The sequence below is a fragment of the Enhydra lutris genome, unplaced genomic scaffold (assembly GCF_002288905.1).
Source record: "Enhydra lutris kenyoni isolate GAN:26980312 unplaced genomic scaffold, ASM228890v2 scaffoldscaffold21, whole genome shotgun sequence".
NCBI classification, from domain to species: Eukaryota; Metazoa; Chordata; class Mammalia; order Carnivora; family Mustelidae; genus Enhydra; species Enhydra lutris.
In genome coordinates, this window is record NW_019154105.1 from 55,625,096 (window position 1) to 55,650,668 (window position 25,573).

The following is a 25,573-nucleotide window of genomic DNA, read 5'->3' on the forward strand; positions in this document are numbered from 1 at the left end:
TTTATTTATTTGACAGAGATCACAAGTAGGCAGAGAGGCAGTGGTGGACCGGGGGTCAGGGAAGCAGGCTCTCAGCAGGGAGAGCAGAGAGCCCGATGGATGCAGGGGGCTCGATCCCAGGACCCTGAGATCATGACCTGAGCCAAAGGCAGAGGCTTAACCCACTGAGCCACTCAGCTCCCCCCACCCCATGCGCATTGACGGATTTTAAGCACAGGAGTGACATAGTTTCGTTTGTGGTTTTATAACGTTATTCTGCCAGTAGAGTAATAGAGGAATATGACACGCAAATCAACCAGGGGGGTGTCAAGATAGCCCAACCAAGAAATTATGAGGATCTGAAATAAGACTAGTAGTAATGGAAAAGGAAGAAAAACTCAAAAGATATGACACATTAGAATTAACAGATTTTAGGGGTTTTTTTTGGTTTGTTTTAAAGATTTTATTTATTTGACAGAGAGAGAGATCACAAGTAGGCAGAGAGGCAGGCAGAGAGAGAGGGGGAAGCAGGCTCCCTGCTGAGCAGAGAGCCTGATGTGGGGTTCGATCCCAGGACCCTGGGATCATGACCTGAGCCGAAAGCAGAGGCTTTAACCCACTTAGCCACCCAGGCGCCCCCAGATTTTAGGTATTGACGAACTATGGGCACACAGAAAAAGGGGGAAGAATAGAGAAAATTATTTTTAGGCTTCTTTTAGAAGGCCTAGTTGGGTTGTGAGACAGTTATCCAAAATAGGATATAGAGCAGCATATTTTTCATATTTCATAGTTCAAAGGTTCCTACTTCATTGCAGGAATGATGTGGTGCCTGTGCATTTGTGTTTTCTTAACATTTGAAGGCCGAGGGGTGACTTTAGACCTTGATTATTATTGTGTGTGTGGTATTTTGTTTTTTCCCTCCCAGATTTGATTCCTCATTATCTGTCAGGAAAATTTAGCCTAGATAGACTGAGTAATTTTATGTTGTAATTGTATGTTGTTATAATAATTTTATAATAATAAAAAAATAATTTTATAATAAACATAAGTAATTTGGAAAGACTGTCTCAGATCAGTTTTCCCTAATTTTGTTGAAGTTGCTAGAGAGTAACATGGTTCACTATAGGTTTTAGAACTGCATAGCTTTGACATACAATGATTCCATCTTTTAAACAAAATCCCAGATACTTCCTTTACCTTCATTTTGTCCATGTCCTCACAGTTACTAACCTATCTCATTTTTTATTTACTTGAGCTTTCTTCACTTACTTGTATGTCTTTAAGATATCCTAAATATAGCATATCTAAAACTGAACTCTTTCTTTCCAAGATTTTTTTTTTTTTAAAGATTTTATTTATTTATTTGACAGACAGAGATCACAAGTAGGCAGAGAGGCAGGCAGAGAGAGAGGGAGGAGGAAGCAGGCTCCCTGCGGAGCAGAGAGCCCGATGTGGGGCTCGATCCTAGGACCCTGGGATCATGACCTGAGCCGAAGGCAGAGGCTTTAACCCACTGAGCCACCCAGGTGCCCCTCTTTCTTTTCAAGATTTATTTATGAGGGTGAGAGAGAGAAAGAGAAAGAGAGAGCTCAAGCAAACATGCAAAAGCAGAGGGAAAGGGAGAGAGAACCTTAAGCAGACTCCCTGCCTAGCGCAGTTTCCAGTGCAGGGCTGGATCCCACAACCCTGAGATCATGATGTGAGCCAAAATCAACAGTCAGACACTCAACAGACTAAGCCACCCAGATGCCCGTAAAACTGAGCTCTTGATCTCCCCCTTTTTTTTTTTTCTCCAAAAATTATTACAGTATCCGTGAGAGTTGCAAGGTGGCAGAAACCATGGGAGTACAAAAATTGGCTTGAGGGCCAAATTGTGAATAGTTGTTTTTTTTTTTTTTTTTAAATAATTGTCCTAAAGAATTAGCCCTTATTCTGATATTTGAGATTCAACTGACATTATTTTTGGAAGGTCATAGGAATGCCACTTTCCACATTCCATTCAATGAATATACTGTTACAGTTCTCTGTTTTAGACCAACCCTATGCAAACCATAATTACTCTTTGGAGAAACCAAAAGTAGCCTTCCCAGGAGAATATTTGAAAATTTGGGCATAGTATTTTATAAAAATCATTCTGGGAAATTTTAAGTATGTACAAAAGTAGAAGAGAGCATAATGAATTTCCATATTCCTGTGATATAGCTTTAACAATATTACAAATTCTGGCCCAATTTTTAATATTGCAGACTCCACGTTGAATGCAGAGCCCTACATGGAGCTTGTTCCTACAACGGTGAGATCACAACCTGAGCTGAAAGAAGAGTCAGATGCTTAACCAACTGTACCACCCAGGCGCCCCTAATATTAAAATTTTTAATCAGCATTTTATACATTGGTTGCCTGAATGCTGTAATCCATTTCTTTTTTTTTTTTTTTTTAAGATTTTATTTATTTGAAAGAGAGAGAGAATGAGGTGGGGGGGAGAGGGAGAAGCAGACTCCCACTGGAGCAGGGAGCCCGATACGGGGCTTGATCCCAAGACCTGGGATCATGACCTGAGCTGAAGGCAGATGCTTAAAGAACAGAGCCATCCAGGTGCCACCATTTCTTACTCTAATATGAATAAACCGGGATTACACTTTTTGTTGCAAGTAATTGTGGATTTATGTAAGAGTTGTGGAAAATATGATGTATGTAACATCTTACTTGCTTTTAGGCTTAATAATAAACTACTTTTGGTTGTATATGCTTTAGTTATGAGCCCCAAAAAAATTGAGTTTAGAACCCAGAAGCTTACTTTTCCCCTTTTTCTCTATTTTTCTTTCTCTCTCTCCTACTTTTTCTCTCTTACCCTTTTACTCGCTTCCTCCAATCTTTATCTGTGTTTTGAATAACTCTAAAACCAGTAAGAAACCATTGCTGCTTGTCTTGGATCTGTCTGACATTTTCTATTCCTCAAGCAAACCAGAGAAGGTACTGCTTATTAATAGACTCATTGAATATGCTGAAGAGCAGTTCATTGTTTTTTAATCTTGTAGAACTGAATTGACAGTGATGTAGCTAATGTGTCAGAATCCCTCAGAGCACTCATCCTACTTGGTTGTTGTTGAAATAACAATAACTAGCTAAATTGTTTTCACATTAGTGTTAATAATATATGTCAGCACTTGTGATAATTTGGTACTTATGTCTTGAGTGTTTGTTAAAAGAACCACAGCAAATTAATTTATGGCTTAGAAAATCTGGACTTTATGAGATATAGATGGAGATAAAGATGAGATATAGATGGAGATAAAGATGAGATATAGATGGAGATACATAGAGATACTCACCTTTGTGTATAATTTGTCCTTAGTAGTAATAATTGTGATGATTACAGGAGACTTAAAAAAATGTGTTTTTAGTTTAATTTTAATGAACAGGATGTCCTGTTGCTATTTGTGTGTGTAAGTTACAATTTTATAAAAGATATTAAATGGAGATTTTTGTAGTAAATTGTAAATTTAGAGTACTTTTATTCTAGGTGTCAGTTAACTGTGCTGTACAAATTGTTACATACTGTTTTTCAAATCAGTGATTTTTTTTTTTCTCTTCTTCCTTTCTGCGTAGTGGACCTCTCTGTGATATTTGTTGACAGTCTCTTTCTTCTTGATGTCTTTTTTTTTAAAGTTTCATATCTTCTTTCTATGCATAATTTTCCTAAACTCAAATGTGATCGCATGATTCTCTGTGTAAAAAGCTTCATTGGTTTCCTACCAACCTTAGGATAAAGTCTAAATTCATAACACGGCTTGGGGAAGTCCAGCGTAACCTCCTGCCTCTATACCACCTTACGCTTTTTGTCATTCTACCTTGGGCACTACCATCAATCAGCTGCATTAGTAGCTCAGTAATAGTAGTATAGAAATAATGGCAGCTAACATTTATTGAACACCTATTAATACTTGTACCAGGTATGTGCTTTATATGTATTCTATCCCTTAATCCTTGTAATAACTTTGAGTATAGGTATTGTAGTTAGCATTTTACAGAGGAGTCACACTGAACTATTTTGGGGTTCTCAGACACTGTACCTCTGGGCTTTTGCGTATTTATTTTCTCCTTTTGGATTACCAATAGCTGCTATTCACTGCTTTTTACAAACTTTTTAAAAAGTATAACTGCAGGGGCGCCTGGGTGGCTCGGTGGGTTAGGGCCTCTGCTTTCGGCTCGGGTCATGATCCCAGGGTCCTGGGATCGAGCCCCTCATCGGGCTCTCTGCTCAGCAGGGAGCCTGCTTCCTTCTCTCTCTCTGCCTGCCTCTCTGCCTACTTGTGATCTCTGTCTGTCAAATAAATAAAATCTTTAAAAAAAAAAGTATAACTGCATAGAAAAAAGTATATGTACTTTAAACTTCAGTGAACAAACTGAACATATTCGTGCATCCACCACCAGATCAAGAAATAGAACCCCTCCCCAAGAAGTCCCCTCATATCTTCTCCCTATCACTAATCTCCCCTCCCTTCTCAAATGTCGGTAATTTTCTGACAACACCATGGATTATTTTTGGCTGTTACTGGGGAAATGTGTAAATGGAATTGTATAGCACTTAATTTTTCTTGTGTGTAGCTTCTTAAACTCAACATTTTATCTGTAAGATTCAATCATTTAGTTGCCTACAAATACAGTTCATTCCTTTTCATTGCTCTGTAATATCTTGATACATAAATATGTATGTATGTATCACCTTTTCTCTATTTTGAAGGATAATTTAGTTATTTCCAGTTTACATTATTGCCAACCATACAGTTAACATTCTTATAATTATACATTTTTTTTATTTTTTTTTTAAGATTTTATTTATTTATTTGACAGACAGAGATCACAAGTAGACGGAGAGGCAGGCAGAGAGAGAGAGAGAGAGGGAATCAGGCTCCCCGCTGAGCAGAGAGCCCCATGCGGGACTCGATCCCAGGACCCCGAGATCATGACCCGAGCCGAAGGCAGCGGCTCAACCCACTGAGCCACCCAGGCGCCCTAGTTATACATTTTTAAAAAAAGATTTCACTTATTTATTTGAGAGACAATGATAGAGCATGAGCAGGGAGGCGGGGCAGAGGGTGAGGGAGAAGCAGACTCCCCGCTGAGCAGGGAGCCTGGTGCAGGGCTCAATCCCAGGACCCCAGGATTATGACTTGAGCCAAAGGCAATCACTCAACCAACTGAGCCACCTAAGTGTTCCACGTTATACATTTTTAATTTTGGTTCAACTCCTGGATTATTTTTCTACCACATTTTAGCTGACTAGATTTCGCTTTGCCTAAGAAGCCTTTCTTAGCCTCTCCAAGTTCGGATTTGGTACCCTTTTCTGTGCACCAGTATTATTCTCACCTTCCTCTATCATAAACATTTATATATGTTCCATCATATTCAAAGTATGTGTGTGTGTGCACTCAAAGTGTGTGTGTGTGTTGCATGCAAAAGAAAAACCATGTTTTCTCTTTCCCCGTCTTTTTGGCACTCACTGAGTACTTAAATAATAGTTGAGTGGATGAGTTTTTTCAGTATATTCATCCTTCCATTGCTTAAAAAATAAATAATAAACATAAATCTAATGGAAATTGAATAATATAGTTAATACTTTCTGCCATTTATTCTCTTTAGATATGTAGTTACTTTAAAATAATAAAGTTATGTTAAAATTTGTAATTTGTCAGGCATCTGTGTTGTCCCTTTTGTACTTTTTTTCTACCATACAGCTATTTGTATAAAGTATTTTTGGAAAATTTTTTTTTTTTTACCACTCATTGCATATTTAATAACCCCATTTGTAGCAAGTGATGTTATTTGTCCTTTGAGAGTGGTCTTGAGTTTTGTAAATAGCCGGCAGACATTGGAGCCCAGATAAGACTTTTATGAATGATAACCTGGATCAAAAGTGAGTTAAGGTTTCAAGGAATATAATATTGACTCTTTTCTCCTGTCTCCTTCCCCTTATGGGCTTAAAAACCTATCTCTTTTTACAGAACTAAGTCACTAAATTCAAGTAGAGTTAAGCTGCTGAGATAAGTTGAAGTTCATAGTATATTTTGCTTTTGAGTTTCTTGTCACTTAACTGGTTTCTTTTGCACATTACTTATGTTATACTTGAGTATCATTTATTTTTAAGAGTTTTTGCTTTTCATCTTGAATTTATGTTCTCTGATATTAAAATTGATGTTTTTGCTTTAACCACCATGCTCATTACTAACACACGTTTCTCCCCTCCCCTAATTAAATAATAATAGTATACCTTTAACTATTTTATTTCTCCCATTTCTATTAGACTTCAGTTCTCCAGGCTTACTTATCTCACACATTTTATGTAATATTTATTGATCTTGTTTGTTGCTTTGCCTTTCTTCCCCACTAAACTCTGACTTTAAGTCAATTATTTATTAAGAGTTTAACAAAAATGTTTTTGGAAAAAATGAAGACTGTCACCTGTTTTAGTCTTCTCTAAAATACTGTCATTTGCCACAATGTTTGTTTTTATATTAGTCACTTTATTATTTTAAACTTCTTCTCTTTATTGAAATACTATTAAGTATAGATGGTCCTTCTCTCCCTGACAGCTCTCCTCTGTCACCCATGAAATTCAGCTACCTTATTATTTTTTTAAATGGGGCTTGAACTCATGACCCTGAGCTCAAGATCTGAGCTGAGATCAAAAGCCAGATGCTTAACCATTTGAGCCACCCAGGTGCCCCTCAACTAGACTTTCTTCTTCTTCATCTTCTTCTTCTTCTTCTCCTCCTTCTCCTCCTCCTCCTCCTCCTTCCTTCCTTCCTTCCTTCCTTATTAAATATTTTATTTACTTATTTGACAGAGGGAGAGAGAGCATAAGCAGGGAGAACATCAGAGGGAAAGGGAGAAGCAGACTGCCTGCTGAGCAGAGAGCCCAGTGCAGGACTCAACCACGACTCTGGGATCATAACCTGAGCCGAAAGCAGATGCTTAACCAACTAAGCCATCCAGGTGCCCCTCAACTACATTTTATTAGACAAATCACTGTGACAGATCTTGGGGATAATACAACAAAGGCAATAATGTTGTTCCTATTGTCAAGGAGCTAAACATGAAATGTCTCAAATTGGGTTGTGAACATATTTGGAGAAGGTGGTGCTGATAACAATAAATTCTGACAAATAAGATTGGAAAAGACTTTGTGATACCATTTAGACAGTGCTTATATACCAACTCTATGTATTTTACACATGAACAAGCTGCTGCTTAATATGGATACTCAGCTAGCTGTAAAGCTGAAAGAAAGTATTTTAGGTTAGTTTGGAAGACAGGATACTTGACAGGTGAACAAAAATTATGGGGGGATGAGGATTTCAGAGAGAAAACATGTGTAAAAAGCTCAGATTTGTAAGCATAATAAGTTGTTTCATGTAGGTGACATGTAATTTAATTATGATGAAGTTACATAAAATGAGGTGGACGAATAGGCAGAGGTTAGATCAGAGAGGCCATGTATGCTATTTTAGAGCATCTGTAATTCATCCTGTAAGGAGTAGGGACCAAAGAGTTTTAAGTAGAGTCAATAAAGCCTTATACTCTTTTAAATGGTGGAAGTTGATTAGAATAATGACCCTGATATCTGTTATAAGAGCCTTAGTAACAGAGAGTTACTCCAGTAGACTTCACATTTTCTATGTTGCTGAGAATAATGTTTAATAGAGGTGCATCTTTAAGATAACAAAGTTTCACTGTTTGGAATTAAAATTTTTTTTTTCAATTTGTGAACTGTCTCAGGCTTCCAGAAAATTTACAGAGTGTACTATTATGTATATTGAAGTACCCTCCATCTTAAATAAAACATGACCGATGAAATTGAAATTCTCATCTATCGTTTGCCTGTCCCATTCCTTTTCCCTCATCCTGGATGTATGTATTTTTCTCTTGCTGCTTCTTTAAAGCACTCAGAGTCTGCCTTCTAGAAAAGATTTCAAAGTGAGAGTCATATATACTTTATGTACTAAGGTGTCTTTCGTAAAAGTTGCACATTGAATTTTTCTGTTCTGTTATTTTATTTTATATATTTTTTAAAGATTTTATTTATTTATTTGACAGAGATCACAAGTAGGCAGAGAGGCAGGCAGAGAGAGAGGAGGAAGCAGGCTCCCTGTGGAGCAGAGAGCCCGATGTGGGACTCGATCCCAGAACCCTGAAATCATGACCTGAGCCGAAGGCAGAGGCTTAACCCACTGAGCCACCCAGGCGCCCACTGTTCTGGATTATTTTAAATGCTCCACAAACCTTCTTATTTAAATTATTATAAATTTCTTCCTAGAGCACATTATTACGCCATATTTTATCTTTTCATTTGTAAATAAATCTAGTTTCACCTATTAGTCTTGTTTAAAATCAGACATCAGTGCTATAAATTATGAATATTCTAGCATTTTAACTCTATAAAAATAATTTACAAACTTAGTAAAAGATAAGGGGAAATAATGTGGACACAGAATGGTCAGAATGTATTTCCTGAGTTTGTCCATATATACTCAAGTAAGGGTAAAGTCTATTTCAGATACCTGTGTGTTTTCCTAGTTTGTCAATAGTGTTTAGCTTTTGTTTATCGCTTTACATTTCACTAAAAATTCTATACGGATTGACTCTGTACTTGGGATAAATGAGTTTTATTAAATGTTTTGATTATAATAAGTAAATCTTCAACATATGAAGTGTTGATAATATTCCAAGTCTTATAGAAGAAAGATTACTGATTTGGGTAAATTAGGTCACTTTTGCAAGATCATATAGCTGATACGATGGGAAATCTGGGACTCCAACCTGGATCTCGACTCCATATCCATTATCATCCTATATGTATGAGAGGGCAAAACAGACTCAGGTATAAAAGTCAGGGAATGCCAGTAGTTTCAATGAGAGGATGAGATCAGTTGCCCCAGCAGTGACTAAAAAGCATTTAAATTCGGTGAAATAATTATTGTAGTATCAGATCAACTGTGTTTAAGCCTTGCACAGTGTAACCATTTATTTTGTACGTGTGCTTATTGCTTGGTAATTCTTTATGACTAGTTTGATTTACACGTGTGTAAATAAATGTTAACCAGAGAAAGAGGTGGATAATTAAGATAATCTTTGGGTTTTTCTCTTTTAGCGTATATTCAGACATAATTGACCCAGTTTTCCTAACCCTGAGTTTTGAACCAGCCCTGGCACTATTGACATTTTGGGCTGGACAATTCCTGTTCTGGAGTTTTGTCCTGTGCATTGTAGGATATTTAGCAACATCCTTGATTTTAGTAGATACCAGTAGTTCCAATTATATGCTCATGTTTGGAGATTAGAGAAGACTTCAAGACCTTGTAATAGAGGCATGTTTATTAATAGAGGCACCACAGTCCTTAAGTTATAGTAGAAAATATACTTGACATATGCTTGTAGAAAGAACAGAACAGTAAGACACAGGTTAAGAAAGAGGAAGTGGTGGGGCGCCTGGGTGGCTCAGTTGGTTAAAGCTTCTTCCTTCGGCTCAGGTCATTATCTCAGGGTCCTGGGATTGAGCCCCGAATCAGTCTCTCTGCTCAGCAGGGAGCCTGCTTGCTCCTCTCTCTCTCTCTGCCTGCCTCTCTGCCTACTTATGATCTGTCTGTCAAATAAATAAATAAAAATGTTTAAAAAAGGCAGTGGTTACATTGGAAACTAGTGTCTTAGGTTCTAAGAAATAGAAAAAAACTAAGCAAGACATAAATATGAGTATTCTTAGAACAAGATAGGATATAAATAAATAAATGGCTGAATTTCAGAAAGAAACAATATGAAGAAAGATAATGATTAAGAATAGGTATTTTTTTTTTGAGATTTTATTTATTCATTTGACAGACAGAGATCAGAAATAGGCAGAGGCAGGCAGAGAGAGAGGAAGGGAAGTAGGCGTCCTGCCGAGCAGAGAGCCCGACTCGGGGCTCGATCCCAGGACCCCAGGATCATGACCAGAGCTGACGGCAGAGGTTTTAACCCACTGAGCCACCCAGGTGCCCCAAGAACAGGTAGTTTTTAACTTAGAGTTGGGCTGTGTTCTAAAAGTTCTTCTGAAAATAAATGTCTTTGGTCTCAGGGTTAAATTTTTTCCTCAAGCGTTTATTCAACAAGTATTTAAGTGCCTTATGTGGGTCAGGTACTAGAGCTAAGCATAACAAGCAAGATGACATGGTACAGTACTTCTTGGAGCTTTTAAAATTTCACGGCATTTCCAAGTAAAAATATCAAAGATTTGTTTATGTGAATGTTTTCCTCTTTCTCTCCTTCTTCCAGTTTGAGTTGAGGGCGAAATACTTGTCTTTTCTTACTTACCTATGTATCCCCAGCTTCTAGAACACCTGTTCATTTGTAAATATTTGGTAAATGAATATTGATTACTTGGAAAAGACATTTTAAAAATTACACGTGATTAATTAGAATTGTGATAAGCGCTCCAAAGCGAATAATACAGGTATATAACACAAATCGTGAAACAATGGATCTAGTGTAGTCTAAAACTAAATTAGAATAGACAGAGCAGGGGCGCCTGGGTGGCTCAGTGGGTTAAGCCTCTGCCTTCAGCTAAGGTCATGATCCCAAGTTTCTGGGATCGAGCCCCGCATTGGGCTCTCTGCTCAGCAGGGAGCCTGCCTCCACCTCTCTCTCTGCCTGCCTCTCTGCCTACTTGTGATCTCTTGTCTGTCAAATAAATAAATAATAAAATCTTAAAAAAAAAAAAAAAGAATAGACAGAGCAGAGCTTTAAATTGAGGCACTGTTTTCCCCCAGCTTTACTGAGATATAATTGGCAAATAAAATTATATATTTTAAAGTACACAGTGTGATAATTTGACAAACGTATACTTTGGGTAGTGATTACCATAATGGAGTTAACACATTGTTACCTCACATAGTTCCCTTTTTTTGTGTGTATATGATGAAAAAGCTTAAAATCTGCTTTTAGCAAATTTCCAGTATACAACACGGTATTACTAACTATGCTCTTGATTAGATCCCCAGAGCTTATTCAGACCTTTTAACTGAAGGCTTGTTCTCCTTGACCAGATCATCTCTCCATCTCCCCCACCTCACCCCCTATCCCAGCCCCTGGTAACCACCATTGTACTCCGTTTCTAGGAGTTTGATCTTTTTTTGTTGTTGGTGTTCTTTTTTTGGTAAAGATTCCAAATAAAGGGGGGATGAAATCATACAGATTTGTCTTTCTCTGTCTGGCTAATTTTATTTAGTATAATGTCCTCTAGGTTCATCCATGTTGTTGCAAATGGCAAGGTTTCTTTCTTTCTCACAGCTGAATGATACTGTTATTTATATATACCATATCTTCTTTATCTGTTCATTCCTTGAGGGACACTTAGGTTGTTTCTATGTTTTAGCTATTGTAAATAATACTGCAATGAAGTGGGGAGGGGCAGATGGCTCTTTAGCCTAGTGATTTTGTTTCCTTCAGTTATATACCCAGAAGTGAAATTGCTGGTATGGTAATTCCATTTTTAATGTTTTGAGGAACCTTTATATTGTTTTCTATAGTGGCTGCACCAATTCACATTTCTAGCAATAATACACAAGGGTTTACTTTTCTCTGCTTCCTCACCAGCACTTGTTATCTCTTATCTTTTTGATTATAGCAGTCCTAACAGGTGTGAGGTGATAGCTCATCGTGGTTTTGATAGGCATATCCCTGATTAGTGATGTTGAGTACCTATTCATGTACCTATTGGCCATTTGTATGTCTTCTTTGGAAAAATGTTTATTCAGTTCCTCTGCCCATTTTTAATTGGATTGTTTCTTGCTGTTCAATTGTGTGAGTTCTTTATATATTTTGGTTAACCCCTTATCATGTAAAACTAGACCACTTGGTTTGCAAATATTTTCTGTAGGTCACCTTTTCATTTTGTTTGTCATTTCCTTTGCTGTGCAGAAGCTTTTTAGTTTAATCTAATCCCACATGTTTACTTTTACTTTTATTGCCAGTGCTTTTGATATCATATAAAAAAAATCATTGCCAAGACTAATGTCAAGGAGTATTTTCCCTGTGTTTTCTTCTAGGAGTTTTATAGTTCTAGTGATTTTTTTTTTTTAAAGATTTTATTTATTTATTCGACAGAGTTCACAAGTAGGCAGAGAGGCAGGCGGGGCTGGGGGGGTGCTGGGGAGGAAGCAGGCTCCCTACTGAGCAGAGAGCCCCGGAGGCTTGATCCCAGGACCCTGAGCAGAAGGTAGAGGCTTTAACCCACTGAGCCACCCAGGCGCCCCCCCCCCTTTTTTTGTTTTGGGTTTTTTTGAGATTGTATTTATTTATTTGACAGACAGACACAGTGAGAGAGGGAACACAAGCAGAGGGAGTGGGAGAGGGAGAAGCAGTCTTCCCTCCAAGCAGGGAGCCTGATGTGGAGGTCAGTCCCAAGACCCTGGGATCATGACCTGAGCCGAACGCTTAACTGACTGAGCCACCCAGGTGCCCCAGTTTTAGGGTTTCTTTCTTTTTCTTTCTTTACTTTTTTTTTTTTTTTTTTTAAGATTTATTTATTTGAGAGAGAGAGAATGAGAAAGAGAGCATGAGAGGGGACAGGTCAGAGGGAGAAACAGACTCCCCACCAGGAAGGGAGCCCGATATGGAACTTGATCCCAAGACTCCAGGATCTTGACCTGAGACCAAGGCAGTAGCTTAACCCACTGAGCCACCCAGGTGCCCTTAGTGATTCTTAATACCAAGACTTTTTGGGAATTAGAAGTTATCCAGACATGTTTTGGCAATAAGATGGGGTCTTGGAATATATTGTAGGTTGATGAGCAACTTTGTGTGAATGCCGGAGGAGGAATATAATATAGCATTTTTTAGGGCTTGAGAGTTGGCAGGGGTGGCTGGGGGAGGCCAGGGGTCTAGCCTGGTACCAGATGATAACATTGATTTTTCGTTTATGTGTACTGAAATACTGAACATTTGTTGTAAAAAACAGTAATAACATTACAGTATTAACAATTAAATAGAAAAAAGCTTTTAAGTGGTAATTTAAATGTTTTTTTTTATTTTGGTACTTGAAGAAAATCTGTTTTAATTAATTAGAAAATGGGACTCCCATCTTCTATCTATGTACTGATGACCTCTAAGTCTGTTTCTGCCTCTGGATGTTTTCCTTTGGTTTATGCTCACATATCCAAAAGTAAACTCTTTTCATATCTACCAGTTACGTAAAACAAAACCAAAACAAAACTACTTTATGGATTTTCTGTCTCAGTGAATGTTTATTCACTCAATTTCTTAAGCCAGAAATTTTAATTCCACTCAGCCTCACCTTAAAATAATGAAGCTATGTCCCATTTAATTATTATTTCCACTTAATTGTATTATATCACTTAGAGCTATCTTCTTTCTCTTAAGTAAACTTCTGCCTAAACCTAGGTTTTTGTTTTTTTTCTCTGTTGTATTTCTGCAAGTTTTCTAGCCATCTGTCTTTATTCTTTTCCCATTTAGTGTGTATGCCACTTGCAGCCTTAGTGATCTTTTCTGAATGTAAAGCTAATCCTATCTCTTGACTACCTAAAAACCTAGCATGGCTCATTTTGACTTTCAAGGTAAAAATTAACTACATGGCAAAACGTGCTAAGCCTTTCAGGGTCTGTGTTATGCTCATCTCTCCAGCCTTTTATATTTCCCTTTTCTTCACATCACATTCTTTATTTTTGCGATTATTTTTCAATTTCTAGGCATGGCCGTTTAAATTTAAATTAATTAAAACTAAATAAAAATTTTAAATCTGTTCCTCAACTCCTGTATTGGACAGCACAGATATAGAACATCTCTATCATTATATAACAGTTCTGTTGAATAGTGCTGTTCTTGAGTACATTCAGCTCTCTATTCCCCATGTCTTTATATATGCTAATCTTTTTTGTATGTGTAATGTGCCCTTCCTTGTTTTGCCAGCTAATTCTTTTTCCATGAAGACTCTTGGGTGTCGTGCATTTCTGGAGAACTTTACCTAACACCATTTTTTTCTTTTTCCTCCAATGCTGAAGTGTGAATTCTTGCTTTTTGCCTGAATGCCTATTATATTTGAATCCAGGAGTCTTTGTTTAGTATCAAGATTCAGGAGATAGAATGTATTGAAATTTTGTGTAAACTATAGTTTTACTCAGTATAGCTTTATGTTGAGTGTCGTGCATGGATTTACCACCGTGGAAGTAAAGATACACTTAAATGGATTTTTCATCTGACTACTGACTAAAGAAGCATTTCGTTAAATAATTGTGACCTTAGGAAAAGACAGTTTGTATGCTATATAGGTCAGAGTTACTAGACTTGCTACATTTAATAAGATTTAAAACATAGAATAGAATCTAGCAACTCCAGAATCTGTCTAAAGTTTATTTACAGATAGAAAGCATTATAATCAGGTGTGTTTTCATTACAAAAATACAGTATTAGATTTGTAGCCCTTAGGTCAACTTTAATAATAGCATTATGATAAACAGTGGAGAATGAAGAAAGCATCAGTGTAGTACCTACCCTCAAATTTATAACATGGTTACTTATCATCAGCAAGTTTTATCTCTGTTCTATTTTAGTTACCCACTAATTCCTGTATCTCATCATCTCCTGGTATATTTCACTTCCATAGTTTTAGTTAGTTTTTTATTTTTTAAGTAGTTTCTCTGAGTGTACTTTATTAAGCTTTTGCTTTCAAATCATTATTCTATCCCATAGAGAAGGCTCTTTATTATTGAGGATGATGGGATTTTTGGTATGTCGTGAGCATGCTAGAAATCTAGTTGCTGCACATCTTATCAGCATGTGCTATTAGCAATTCTTTTTAACCATTCTAGTAGGTATCTTTTATTGGCATTTTGACTTGTGTGTCAGTGATAAATGATGTTGGGCAGTTTTTCATGTGCTTATTTGCCATCTGTATGTCTTCTTTAGTGATCCTGTTTAAATCTTCTATCCATTTTTAAAAAATGAGTGTTTTCTTGTGTTTTGAGAGTTCTTTAGTCTAGATACAAGTCTGTTATCAGTTTCATGATTTGCAAAAATTTTATATATGCTATTAACGAATATCATTACTATTTTTAGATAGTTGATTATCTTTTAGTTATTGAAAATGGGAAAATTATCTTATATTTACCTTTATCTTAACAATTTTTGAGGAACCTTCTTTTTTTTAAATAGATCCACAGATATGTATTCTTCTGCTTGAATAATTTCATTTAATATTTCTTGTATTGGGGGTCTTCTAATAATTAATTTTTTTTGAGGGGGCAGTCTGAAATTTTTTTTGAGGGGGCAGTCCTTATTTCACCTTCATTTTTGAAAGGTATTTTTATTGAGTATAGAATTCTGGGTTGGTAGTTTCTTTTAGTATTTAAAAATGTCGCTCCATTGTCTTCTGGCTTGTATAGTTTTGGATGGGAAATATGCTATAATTCTTACCTTTGTTCTTGTGTATGTAATTTAGAGTATTACCAGTCCTGCTGAACATTAACTAGAGGCCTTAAGTGAAACAATAGAATTAGGGGTGAAGAAAAGCGCAGTGATTGAAAGAGGAAATACATTTGTGGCTTTCCACATGTATCTGTATGGAAAAATATAAGAGAGTCAGTAGTTATATTATTAAAATGGGTAGAGGAGTTAGCAAGTTTAGTGGATATATGTTGGCCATATACATTGGGCACACCAAAAAGAATTTTTTTTTTAAGTTGAAACTTTTTTTGTCCATGAAAACCATAAGGTAAGCAAGAATAATCTCAACAAATTATATGTTACACTTAAAAAAAAAAAACTGTCACGAAGAATACTTTTTAAAACCCTTGTGATGCTTAACACGTTGTGGTATTTGCTTATGAGTAGACAAACAGATTAATGGAGAGACTAAAAACAGATCCACAAAGAAAAGTTGATAAACTGGACTTAGTCAAAGTTACAAGCCTTTGTACTTAAAGACATCATCAAAAAAGTGAGAAGAGCCCACAGACTAGAGAAAATATTTGCAGATAAATTATGTGTCTGATAAGTGACCTATACCCATAAGAACTTTTATAACTCAGTGATGAAAAGACAAATAACCCAGTTACAATGTAAGCAAAGGATTTGAGTAGACTTTTTTTAAAATCTGAAGAATATACAAATTACCTGAAAATCTGAAGAATATACAAATTATCAATAAGCACATAAAAAGATGTTCAACATTATTAGTCACTAGGAAAATGAGATATCACTTCATTCTTATTAGAGTAGCTATAATAAAAAAGACAAGTATTGGTAAGAATGTAGAGAAATCACTGGTGAGAGTATAAAATGGTCCAGCTACTTTGGAAGACAGTTTGGTAATTTCTTTCTCTTTTCTTTTTTCATTTTGGTAATTTCTTAAAATGTTAAACATAAAAGTATCATATGATCTAGCAATTCCAATTCTATTTCTGTGTACCAACCCAGAAATGAAAATGTATGTCTACACTTTGGACACAAATATTCATAGCAGCATTATTGACAGTGGCCAAAAAGTGGAAACAACCCAAAGTTCTATCAACTGATAAATCAATATACAGTTGTAGTGATGTACTAATTAATATATGCTACAACATGGATGAATCTGAGAGACCTTATGCTCAATGAAGGAAGCCGGACACAAAAAATTTGCACAGATTACATGACTTTATTTATATGAAATACCCGGAAGAGGCAAATCTGTAGAGACAAAAAGTTGATTAATAGGTACTTAAGGCTGGAGTAGGAAAGAGGTATCTCTTAAATGGGTACAATATTTCTTTTGGAAGTGATGGAATGTTCTAAAATTAGATTATGGTGATGATTATACAATGTCTATATTAAAATCACCAAATTAGGGACGCCTGGATGGCTCAGTTGGTTAAGTGGCTGCCTTCAGCTCAGGTCATGATCCCGGCGTCCTGGGATTGAGTCCCACATTGGGCTCCTTGCTTGGCAGGGAGCCTGCTTATCCCTCTGCCTCTGCCTACTACTCTGTCTGCCTGTGCTCACGCTCTCTCTCTAACAAATAAATAAATAAAATCTTTTTAAAAAAATCACCAAATTATATATTTATAATGAATAAATTTTATGATGGTAAATTATATCTCAATAAAGTTATTAATTAAAAACATACAGACTTACGTTTTGGGACTTTAGGGACATGAAGGTAGCCTTACTATTTGAGGTAATACTTTTTAAAATTTATTTGTTCTTAAATTTTATTTAAAAAAATTTTTTTTAGAGAGAAAGCCCGAGTAGAAGGAGGGGCAGAGGGAGAGAGAGAATCTTAAGCAGACTCCATGCTGAGCATGGAGCCTGATGTGGGGCTTGATCCTAGGACTCTGAGATCATGATCTGGGCTGAAATCAAGACTGAGGCGCTTAACTGACTGAGCCAGCCAGGTGCCCCTCATTTGAGGTAGTATAATGCTTAGCATACAGTTGGGTTCTATATTAGACTGTTGCTAAAAAATGAATTCTGGGGGTGCCTGGGTGGCTCAGCAGGTTAAAGCCTCTGCCTTCGGCTCAGGTCATGATCCCAGGGTCCTGGGATTGAGCCCCACATCAGGCTCTCTGCTCAGCAGGGAGCCTGCTTCCCTTCCTCTCTCTGCCTGCCTCTCTGCCTGCCTGTGATCTCTGTCTGTCAAATAAATAAATAAAATCTTTAAAAAAAAATGAATTCTGATGGATTTAAGAACTACATATATAAAGCAAAACTGCAGAATTTTATACACACACATATATATATAAAATAATTATCTTTGTCAAAAAACTTTCTTACCCAAGAAAAAATTTATAAGTCGTAAAACGAGATACAAAAAAAGTATTTATGCTATATTAAAATAAAATAAACTTCTGTGTGAGAGAACAAAATGAAAAATCAAGACATAGTTGGAGCATGGATGTGGTTCATGAAATTGACAATTGTCATTGTCAGTGCATCAAGAATGCATAAAACTGTGACCGAAGTTTTTTTTTAAGATAGATTTATTTATTTATTTATTTATTTGTCAGAGAGAGAGAGAGAGAGAGAGAGAGCGAGAGAAGGAATATATGCAGGGGGAGTGTGAGAGGGGGAAGCAGGCTTCTGGCTGAGCAGGGAGCTCGATGCGGGGCTCAATCCCAGGACTCGGGGATCATGACCTGAGCAAAAGCAGACGCTTAACGACTGAGCCACCCAGGCGCCCAGTGACTGAATTTTTAAAAGGCCAACAGTCAGTTGAAAAGTGGCAAAAGGGCAATGGGAATGGAGAACGTTTCAAAATATGCTAAACCTCAGTAATAACTAAGAAACTGCAAATTAAAATAAATGATTTTATTTTAATGTGTTTGACAACTATAAAGTCTGATAATACCAAGTTTTGGTTATTTGGAGGAAAATAGGAACTCTTAAGCATTGCTGATAGAGTTGCAAAATGATTTAATCATATAATGCATTATCTGGTAAAGTTGAAAATGTGCATACCTTAGGACCATGTAATTCCACTTACGGATTTCTGTCAGGAAGAAACTAACACTTGGACAGGATGATACATTTATCAAGATTTTTAATGCACCATTTTTCGTAATAACAAAAAAGTGAAAAGTCATATAGCTCTCAATAGAGAACTGGATAAACTGCATGTATTTATGTAAATAAACTCTGTGTTATAGTCAAACTGAATGCATAGGAATTTTGGCCTTTTGGTAAGGATTGATCTCAGTTATATAGGTAAGTCTCTCTGCTGAAAGCAATGAAAAAAATGTTAGATTAAAAAAAAAAAAAATAGAGCTGAAAGACAGTTGGGAATCCCTAGGCTAATTTTAGAGGTAAGTAGAAAATAAGAGGCAAAGCTGCTTAAGTTTGAAGTCCCTTGTTAATATTATTTGTATTGTCCTGGCTAACTAGGCAAAGGATCAAAATTCAAGCCTTAGGGCTTGTCCAAGGTAGACATTCTTATAGGAGATCTTCTGCAAATTAAGCTAGACTTCAAAACGCCATGCCTTCAGGGTAAAAGCAACCAGATCTAAAGTCATCCTTCCTCTCTGCAGTTCCAGAATGTTACCTGATGAGCAGAGCAGGAAAAGGAAGAAGTAAAAGGAGAAAAATGTCTGAGATTGAATTTGTCACAAGGGTGGCCTTCTAGCAGATCTGTATCCTAACAATCAAGGAACCTCAAGCTGTAATATTGGATTGAAGTGTTGCTATGGTCTGAATTTTTGTGTTGCCCCAAAATTCGTTTGTTGAAACCTTAATGCCCAGAGTAATGATATTAGGAGGGTGGGTCCTTCTGGAGGTGATTAGATCATGAGATAGAGCTCTTACAGGATGGGAATTAGTGGGTTAGTACCCTTTTAAAGGTGATCCCAGAGAGCTAGCTCACCCTTTCTACTGTGTGAGGACAGAGAGAAGTTGGCATTCTGTAACCCAACTGAGAGCTTCACCTGAATCAGACCATGCTGGCACTCTGATCTTGAATTTATAGCCTCCAGAACTGTGAGAAATAAATGTTTGTTGTTTCTAAGATACCCAGTTTCTGTTATTTTGTTATAACTACCTGAATGGACTAAGAAATGTATATAGTTTCCTACTGTTGTAACAAATTAACTCAGATTTAGTGGCTTAAGATAACACTAACTTACTATTATCTTACAATTCTTAGGGTCAGAAGTCTGAAGTGGGCCTCGGAGGACTAAAATCAAGTTGTTGGCAGTGCTGTGTTCCTTTATGAAAGCGTTGGGGCAGAGTATATTTTTTTGTGTCTTCCAACTTTTAGAAGTTGCCAGCACTCTATGGCTTATGGCTTCTTTCTGTCTTCAAAGCAAGCAATGACCTGTTGAGTCTTTCTAATGTTGCCATCTCATTCTGACTCTTTTTGGCTCTCTCTTCCCATTTTAAAGATTTTTGTGATTATAGTGGGTAAACTACTATGATCTTATTATAAGATCAACTAATTAGCAACCTTAATCCCATTTGTAACTTTAATGCCCTCTTGCCATGTAACATAATTTATTCATGGATAGTGGGTATTGGAACATGAATATTTCTGTGAGGCCATTCATTCTGCCTACCACAGGATGGTTTCTAACTGATGGTGCCTTTAGCTGCCTTCTGGAAGCAAACAGTAAGCATCTTTGGAGGAGGGTACATCCATCTTAGGCCTTGGAATTTTTAATCTTTTGAGGGCAGAAGCTAGTAAGTACTGAATAAGAGCACAAAGAAACAGGTAAGAGGAGCAAGAACAATGAGACAGCAGAACACACTCATGCACAATAAGTTATTGGGATGATCAGATGCTGATTTTTAAAATTGTCATGCTTCCCATATTTAAAACAAACCTAAATATTTGTAAGAATATTTGTAAGACAGACCTAAATATTTGTAAGGAATGGGGAGCTATAAAAAAAGATGTTAAGTATTTGAAATAGAACATAATTGAACTTATATAAATAAAATTATTAAACTAACAAGTCAGCAAATAAACTTCCTGAAATAAGAGGGTTTGGATTTATCCTCTGGTGTAGACAGCTCAGAAACTGGAATGCATATTTAAAAGAAATTTGTTTCAGCATTGGAAAACAGGTAGCATAAGACTGTGGTCCCAGAGAAAAATTAAATCAATGATGGAGGCTCTATGATCACTCCACCATTTTGCTTGGAGGTCATTTCCAGACTGTAGCACAGGCAAGATGATTCCAAAAAGAGCCCAGGGTCTTGGTCTACAGACTTGAGAAGACAGAGATCAGCATTCAGAGTATTTTAAGTGGCTAGAATTTGTTGGGGCATAGTACCAGAAAAGCGGGAGCTATATAGAAAAAGAGCTCAAGAAACCAGCACATTACCCTTGAATCTTTGGAAACCATAATGCATATGTAGGACGGACATCCACAGAGCTAATAAATAACACTTTAAGGAAAGAATGATTACCAGTGGACCGTGATCTGAACAATTGCTAGAACTGACGTAGGGCTGGGAGTCATTCAGGTTCCCACCAACCAGAATAAGAACAATAATGGAATGTAAGAGTGACTTAGTGGAGATCCACAAAAGCTAAACATAGTAGTGTGAAGACTTTTGTGCTTTTATTCTAGAAACCTTTTTTAAAAAGCCCCTAAATGATCTTCAAGTATTTTAATGTTTTGAATAAACAAAGTATGATACTCGTTAAGAGAAAAAAAATCCAGCACTCACAATGTAAAATTCATAATGTCTGGCATCCACATAAAATTACCAAAGATGCAAAAACAGGAAATGTATCTTAACATCAGGAGAAATTAATGGATAAGAAAACATAAATATGGAACAGAAGTTTAAGGAATCAAAAGAAGCATTTTTTTTAAAGATTTTATTTATTTATTTGACAGAGATCACAAGTAGTCAGAGAGAGAGAGAGGAGGAAGCAGGCTCCCTGCTGTGCAGAGAGCCCATGCGGGACTTGATCCCAGGACCCTGGGATCATGACCCGAGCCGAAGCAAAATAACCCACTGAGCCACTCAGGCGCCCCAGAAGCATTCTTTTTAAATTAAAAAAATTGAGGAACTTTTAATGAACTTTACTGAGAAAAAAGAGAAAGCAAAAATAACCAAAGTAAGGAATGAAAAGCAAAAGGGACATGACTGCTGATGTTGTTGATGTTAAATAGGTAAAAGCATACAGTGAAACATTTTATGCAAATAAATTGAGAAATGTAGTTGAAATTGATGGCTAACATGAGAAATAGAATACCTGAGTAGAACTATGACAGTTAAATAAATTTGATTGGTAATAAGCCTGTTCAGAAAGACTTTATTTCCAGGTGGCATCCCTGGCATATTCTACCAGATAGTCAAGCAAGACATCCTACATTTTTTCATTTTTCCCAGGTGGCAAAAGAAAAGAACATTACCATTCATTTTATGAGGGTAGCATAATATTAACATCAGAACTTGCTAAGTACAAAAGAAATTTACAGACCAGTTTCTTTGGTGGCCATAGATCAGTAGCACCAATACTATATACTATGAATAAATCTTAACACGATATGTGTAAGACCTTGGTCTTATCTAGGGAAGAGCTGAGAAGCCCAGTAGAACAAAGTAAGTCCTTGTTTGTCATCTTTTCAGACTTAAATCTAGGAAATGTGCAGCATTTAAATTCAGTAGGCTTATATGAGGGGGGCGGGGGCAAAGGGGAAGGACGTGATATTTTGTCCAGTATAACACAGAATAACATCTTAAAATAGTTGTTTATAATATTTTTGGAGCACATTGATAAATAGAATATCATAGTAATAGAGATTTGGGGCTCTTTGAGTCTGAATTGTTACCTAATATGAAAGTCTTATATAGCCTTCTTGAAAGCTCTGTCTGATGATGATTTATTCACTTTTCTGCCTGAAATTTCCATTCATAGGAACTAGTACTGAATCATTTCACAAAGCTTTTATTAACTACATATTTATTAAGTACCATGATAACTACTTTATTAAATCTAAGACATCATTAATTTTAAGTTGCAGCATTTCTTCACATTCTAAATGAAAAAGTGTTGCCACTCTTTGACTATAACACACCATTGATTTTAAAATGCATCTTGCTTTCAAAGATGTTAAAATGTTTTTTAAAGCATTTTAGTATTTATGAAACATTTCTATAGAAGTATTTCCATTTTTCTATGATTTAGAAACACCGCTGAAAAAAATCTGCTTTACCTTTCATTTTTCATACCTATCATTCTACCTTTTGTTTTTCTTCCCTAATTTAAGCACTCTTAAATCCATTACTTTTTTGGTTTCCTTTTTTGCCATCCTGGTCATTTTTCTTGGAATGCCTTTTACTTTATCAGTAAGCTGCTTAAAATTGAATAAGATACAGCCTTCACAAAGAAAATTGTGAAATACTGAAGTCAGTATATCCAGAAGGTAGAATACTCTTGCAAATTTATGGTACTTGTTAACTTAACAAGATTGTTGGTATTTTTTTCCAAATATTTGGTATTTCCAAGGTAATACCTTAGAAAGGTATTACCTTTCCAAAGTAGTCTATAGCCATGAACAAATTGTTATGTTTTAATTTTTGTAAGTATGTGGGCTTAAATTTTTTATACCATACTTTGCACAACCAGGATTTTCTCCCCATTGATATTCATTTACTCATTCTTGTAACTGAGGTTAAAGATGCTGCTTTCTGGGGTGCCTGGGTGGCTCAGTCCTTAAGCATCTGCCTTTGGCTCAGGTCATGATCCCAGGGTCTTGGGATCAAGCCCTGTGGTGAAGCCCCGCATCTGGGTTCCCTGCTCAGCGGGAAGCCTGCTTCTCCCTCTCCCACTCTCCCTGCTTGTGTTCCCTCTCTCTCTGTGTCTGATAAATAAATAAAATCTATAAATAAAAAATAAAAATTTTTAAAAAGATGCTGCTTTCTTTCATGTTAATATTTTTTGTTACAGGTATAAACTGGAATGTAATAGATGTCTTTTTTCATTCTCCTCTACAAAACTATTACTAAAAAAAAAATCTGCCTATAGTATTTCAATTTTGGAATACTTCTAAATAACAAAGATGTTTACTTGTTTTAGTAGAGAATGTTTACATTTGAATATTTTAAATTCTTCACAATCATGTAATTTCTGATAGACATTGTGTGATTGTTTACTGTTTTGTGTGTTGCCTAGTTCAGCTTAATTCACCTAGAGGAAAAATGACACCTCATAGTTAAATTTGTAATTTTCTAATTCATTTGGGTTTAATGTTTTTGATTATTGTAAAATTTAACTTTTCCAGTAGGTTATATACTTTTCTCTCTTTTACAACACAGGTTTTGAGAGTATTTTAGAAGGGCTTTATGGACCACGGCTACGAAGAGACCTCAGTTTATTTGAAGGTAATGCTTTTTAAGTTTTATTTTAAAATTGTGACTTTTTGTCCCATTTAACAAATGAAAAGTAGTTGTTCTGTGCTAACTTTACATTAAACATAAATTTGTGGTCTTGTTTAATTAGTATTTTTAAATAAATAAGTGATCCAAATATTGTTTTTGTTATTACATAACATTATCATAATCTTTTGAAAAATTCAGTATACTGATCAAAATGGAAAGTGAAGCTTGGTTTTGGCTTAGTGGTGAAATTTAACTTTTATTATAACGTACCCTTGCTTATTCTTAAAGAGGATTTAAAAGCGTTCAATTAAGTAAATATTTCCTCTTGCTCATGAGACAGGCAGCCTGGAAATCAGATTGTTCCTCTGAGAAATCCCACTGTGTATGTTCAGAGTTTTATATTTACGTATAATACTGTTTGTTATTAGCCACTTCTTTCAAATGCTGTAGCATAAAGCCTAGTGAAAGATTTTGATTTGTGATATAATTGCTGCGATACCATAGTTTAGTTGTTTTATTGCTTGCTTGGAAAGTAGAGCAGTAGGAGAACGCTTTTGTAGACCTTTGAGATTTTATAGTACAGTTTATTCATAAAATAGGTAATACTAGAGTAGATTTTCTGCTTCGATTTTGATTGAATTATTTCTGCATCTTGTATCTGATCTGTTTTATGTCCTAACTCTTTTGCCTTCTACTATGGTACCTTACATTCTACTGAGACTCCAGACATCTTTAAAGGTCCTTCTCTCTCTGCTGTTTAAGTCTTTTGCGGTGAGGGAATGATGGTGGAGTAGTCAAAACTTTTCTGCCCATTCTTTATTAATGTTGAACTGGATAATTAGGAATCATAGATCTGAAGGTATCTATGAAAGATCTTTTGTCTCAACCACCTGTCTTCTCCGAGATGAATTCATATCCATGTAAAACATGACTTTAAGAGTAGAGACTCCGAAATGTGCTTGTACTAATGTTCTATTATTCTTCCAGCTAAAATCATTTTTTTATTTCTCTTAACTTCAGTCATTTCTCATCTTAATCATAATTCAACACTGAATTAAGTATTTTACCTGATTTTTTTAGCAATACTAATACTAGTTTCACCTATTTTTCTGAGCTTACAAATGAACAAAGGAAAAATCTAAAAAAAAACAAGAATTTAACCAAAGCCTGACATTTCTTCAACCTTCCTTTCTTTCTTTTTTTTTTTTTTTTTAAAGATTTTATTTATTTGATAGAGATCACAAGTAGTCAGAGAGGCAGGCAGAGAGAGAGAGAGAGAGAGGAGGAAGCAGGCTCCCCGCTGAGCAGAGAGCCCGATGCGGGGCTCGATCCTAGGACCCTGAGATCATGACCTGAGCTGAAGGCAGAGGCTTTAACCCACTGAGCCACCCAGGCGCCCCTCAACCTTCCTTTCTTAACCTGCTGTCCTCATTCATATCAGAAGTCAGCATTATACTTAATTGCCTTCTGACAACCCAAATTACAGCTTGTGACTCAGTCTGTTGCTTCCCCCACTTTCACTTATTTATTTATATAGTTGTATATATACGTATATATTTATGATCCTTCAGAAATTGTTTATTATACAAAGGGCAGAATGTTCTAAAGGAAATAAATGCTTTGTATTTTGATTTTAGACTAGTATTTCTTTAGTATACAAGTTGGACGTGTTTATTTTAGGAAATTCAAAAATACAGATAAGACAGAAAGAAAAAATTACCCCTACCTCCATGATCTATAG

The 25,573-nt window shown here is 36.1% G+C and overlaps 1 protein-coding gene across 2 annotated transcripts in view; it reads left to right on the forward strand.

Moving 5' to 3' along the window:
• The window catches only part of LOC111149047 (ligand dependent nuclear receptor corepressor like), a 155,785-nt gene that overhangs the window by 15,334 nt on the left and 114,878 nt on the right, over positions 1-25,573 (forward strand). For both annotated transcript variants that reach the window (XM_022505944.1, XM_022505943.1), the window contains exon 2: positions 23,770-23,835. In XM_022505944.1, coding sequence (XP_022361652.1) covers positions 23,770-23,835 — 66 coding nt within the window. The remainder of the gene's footprint in view (positions 1-23,769; positions 23,836-25,573) is intronic.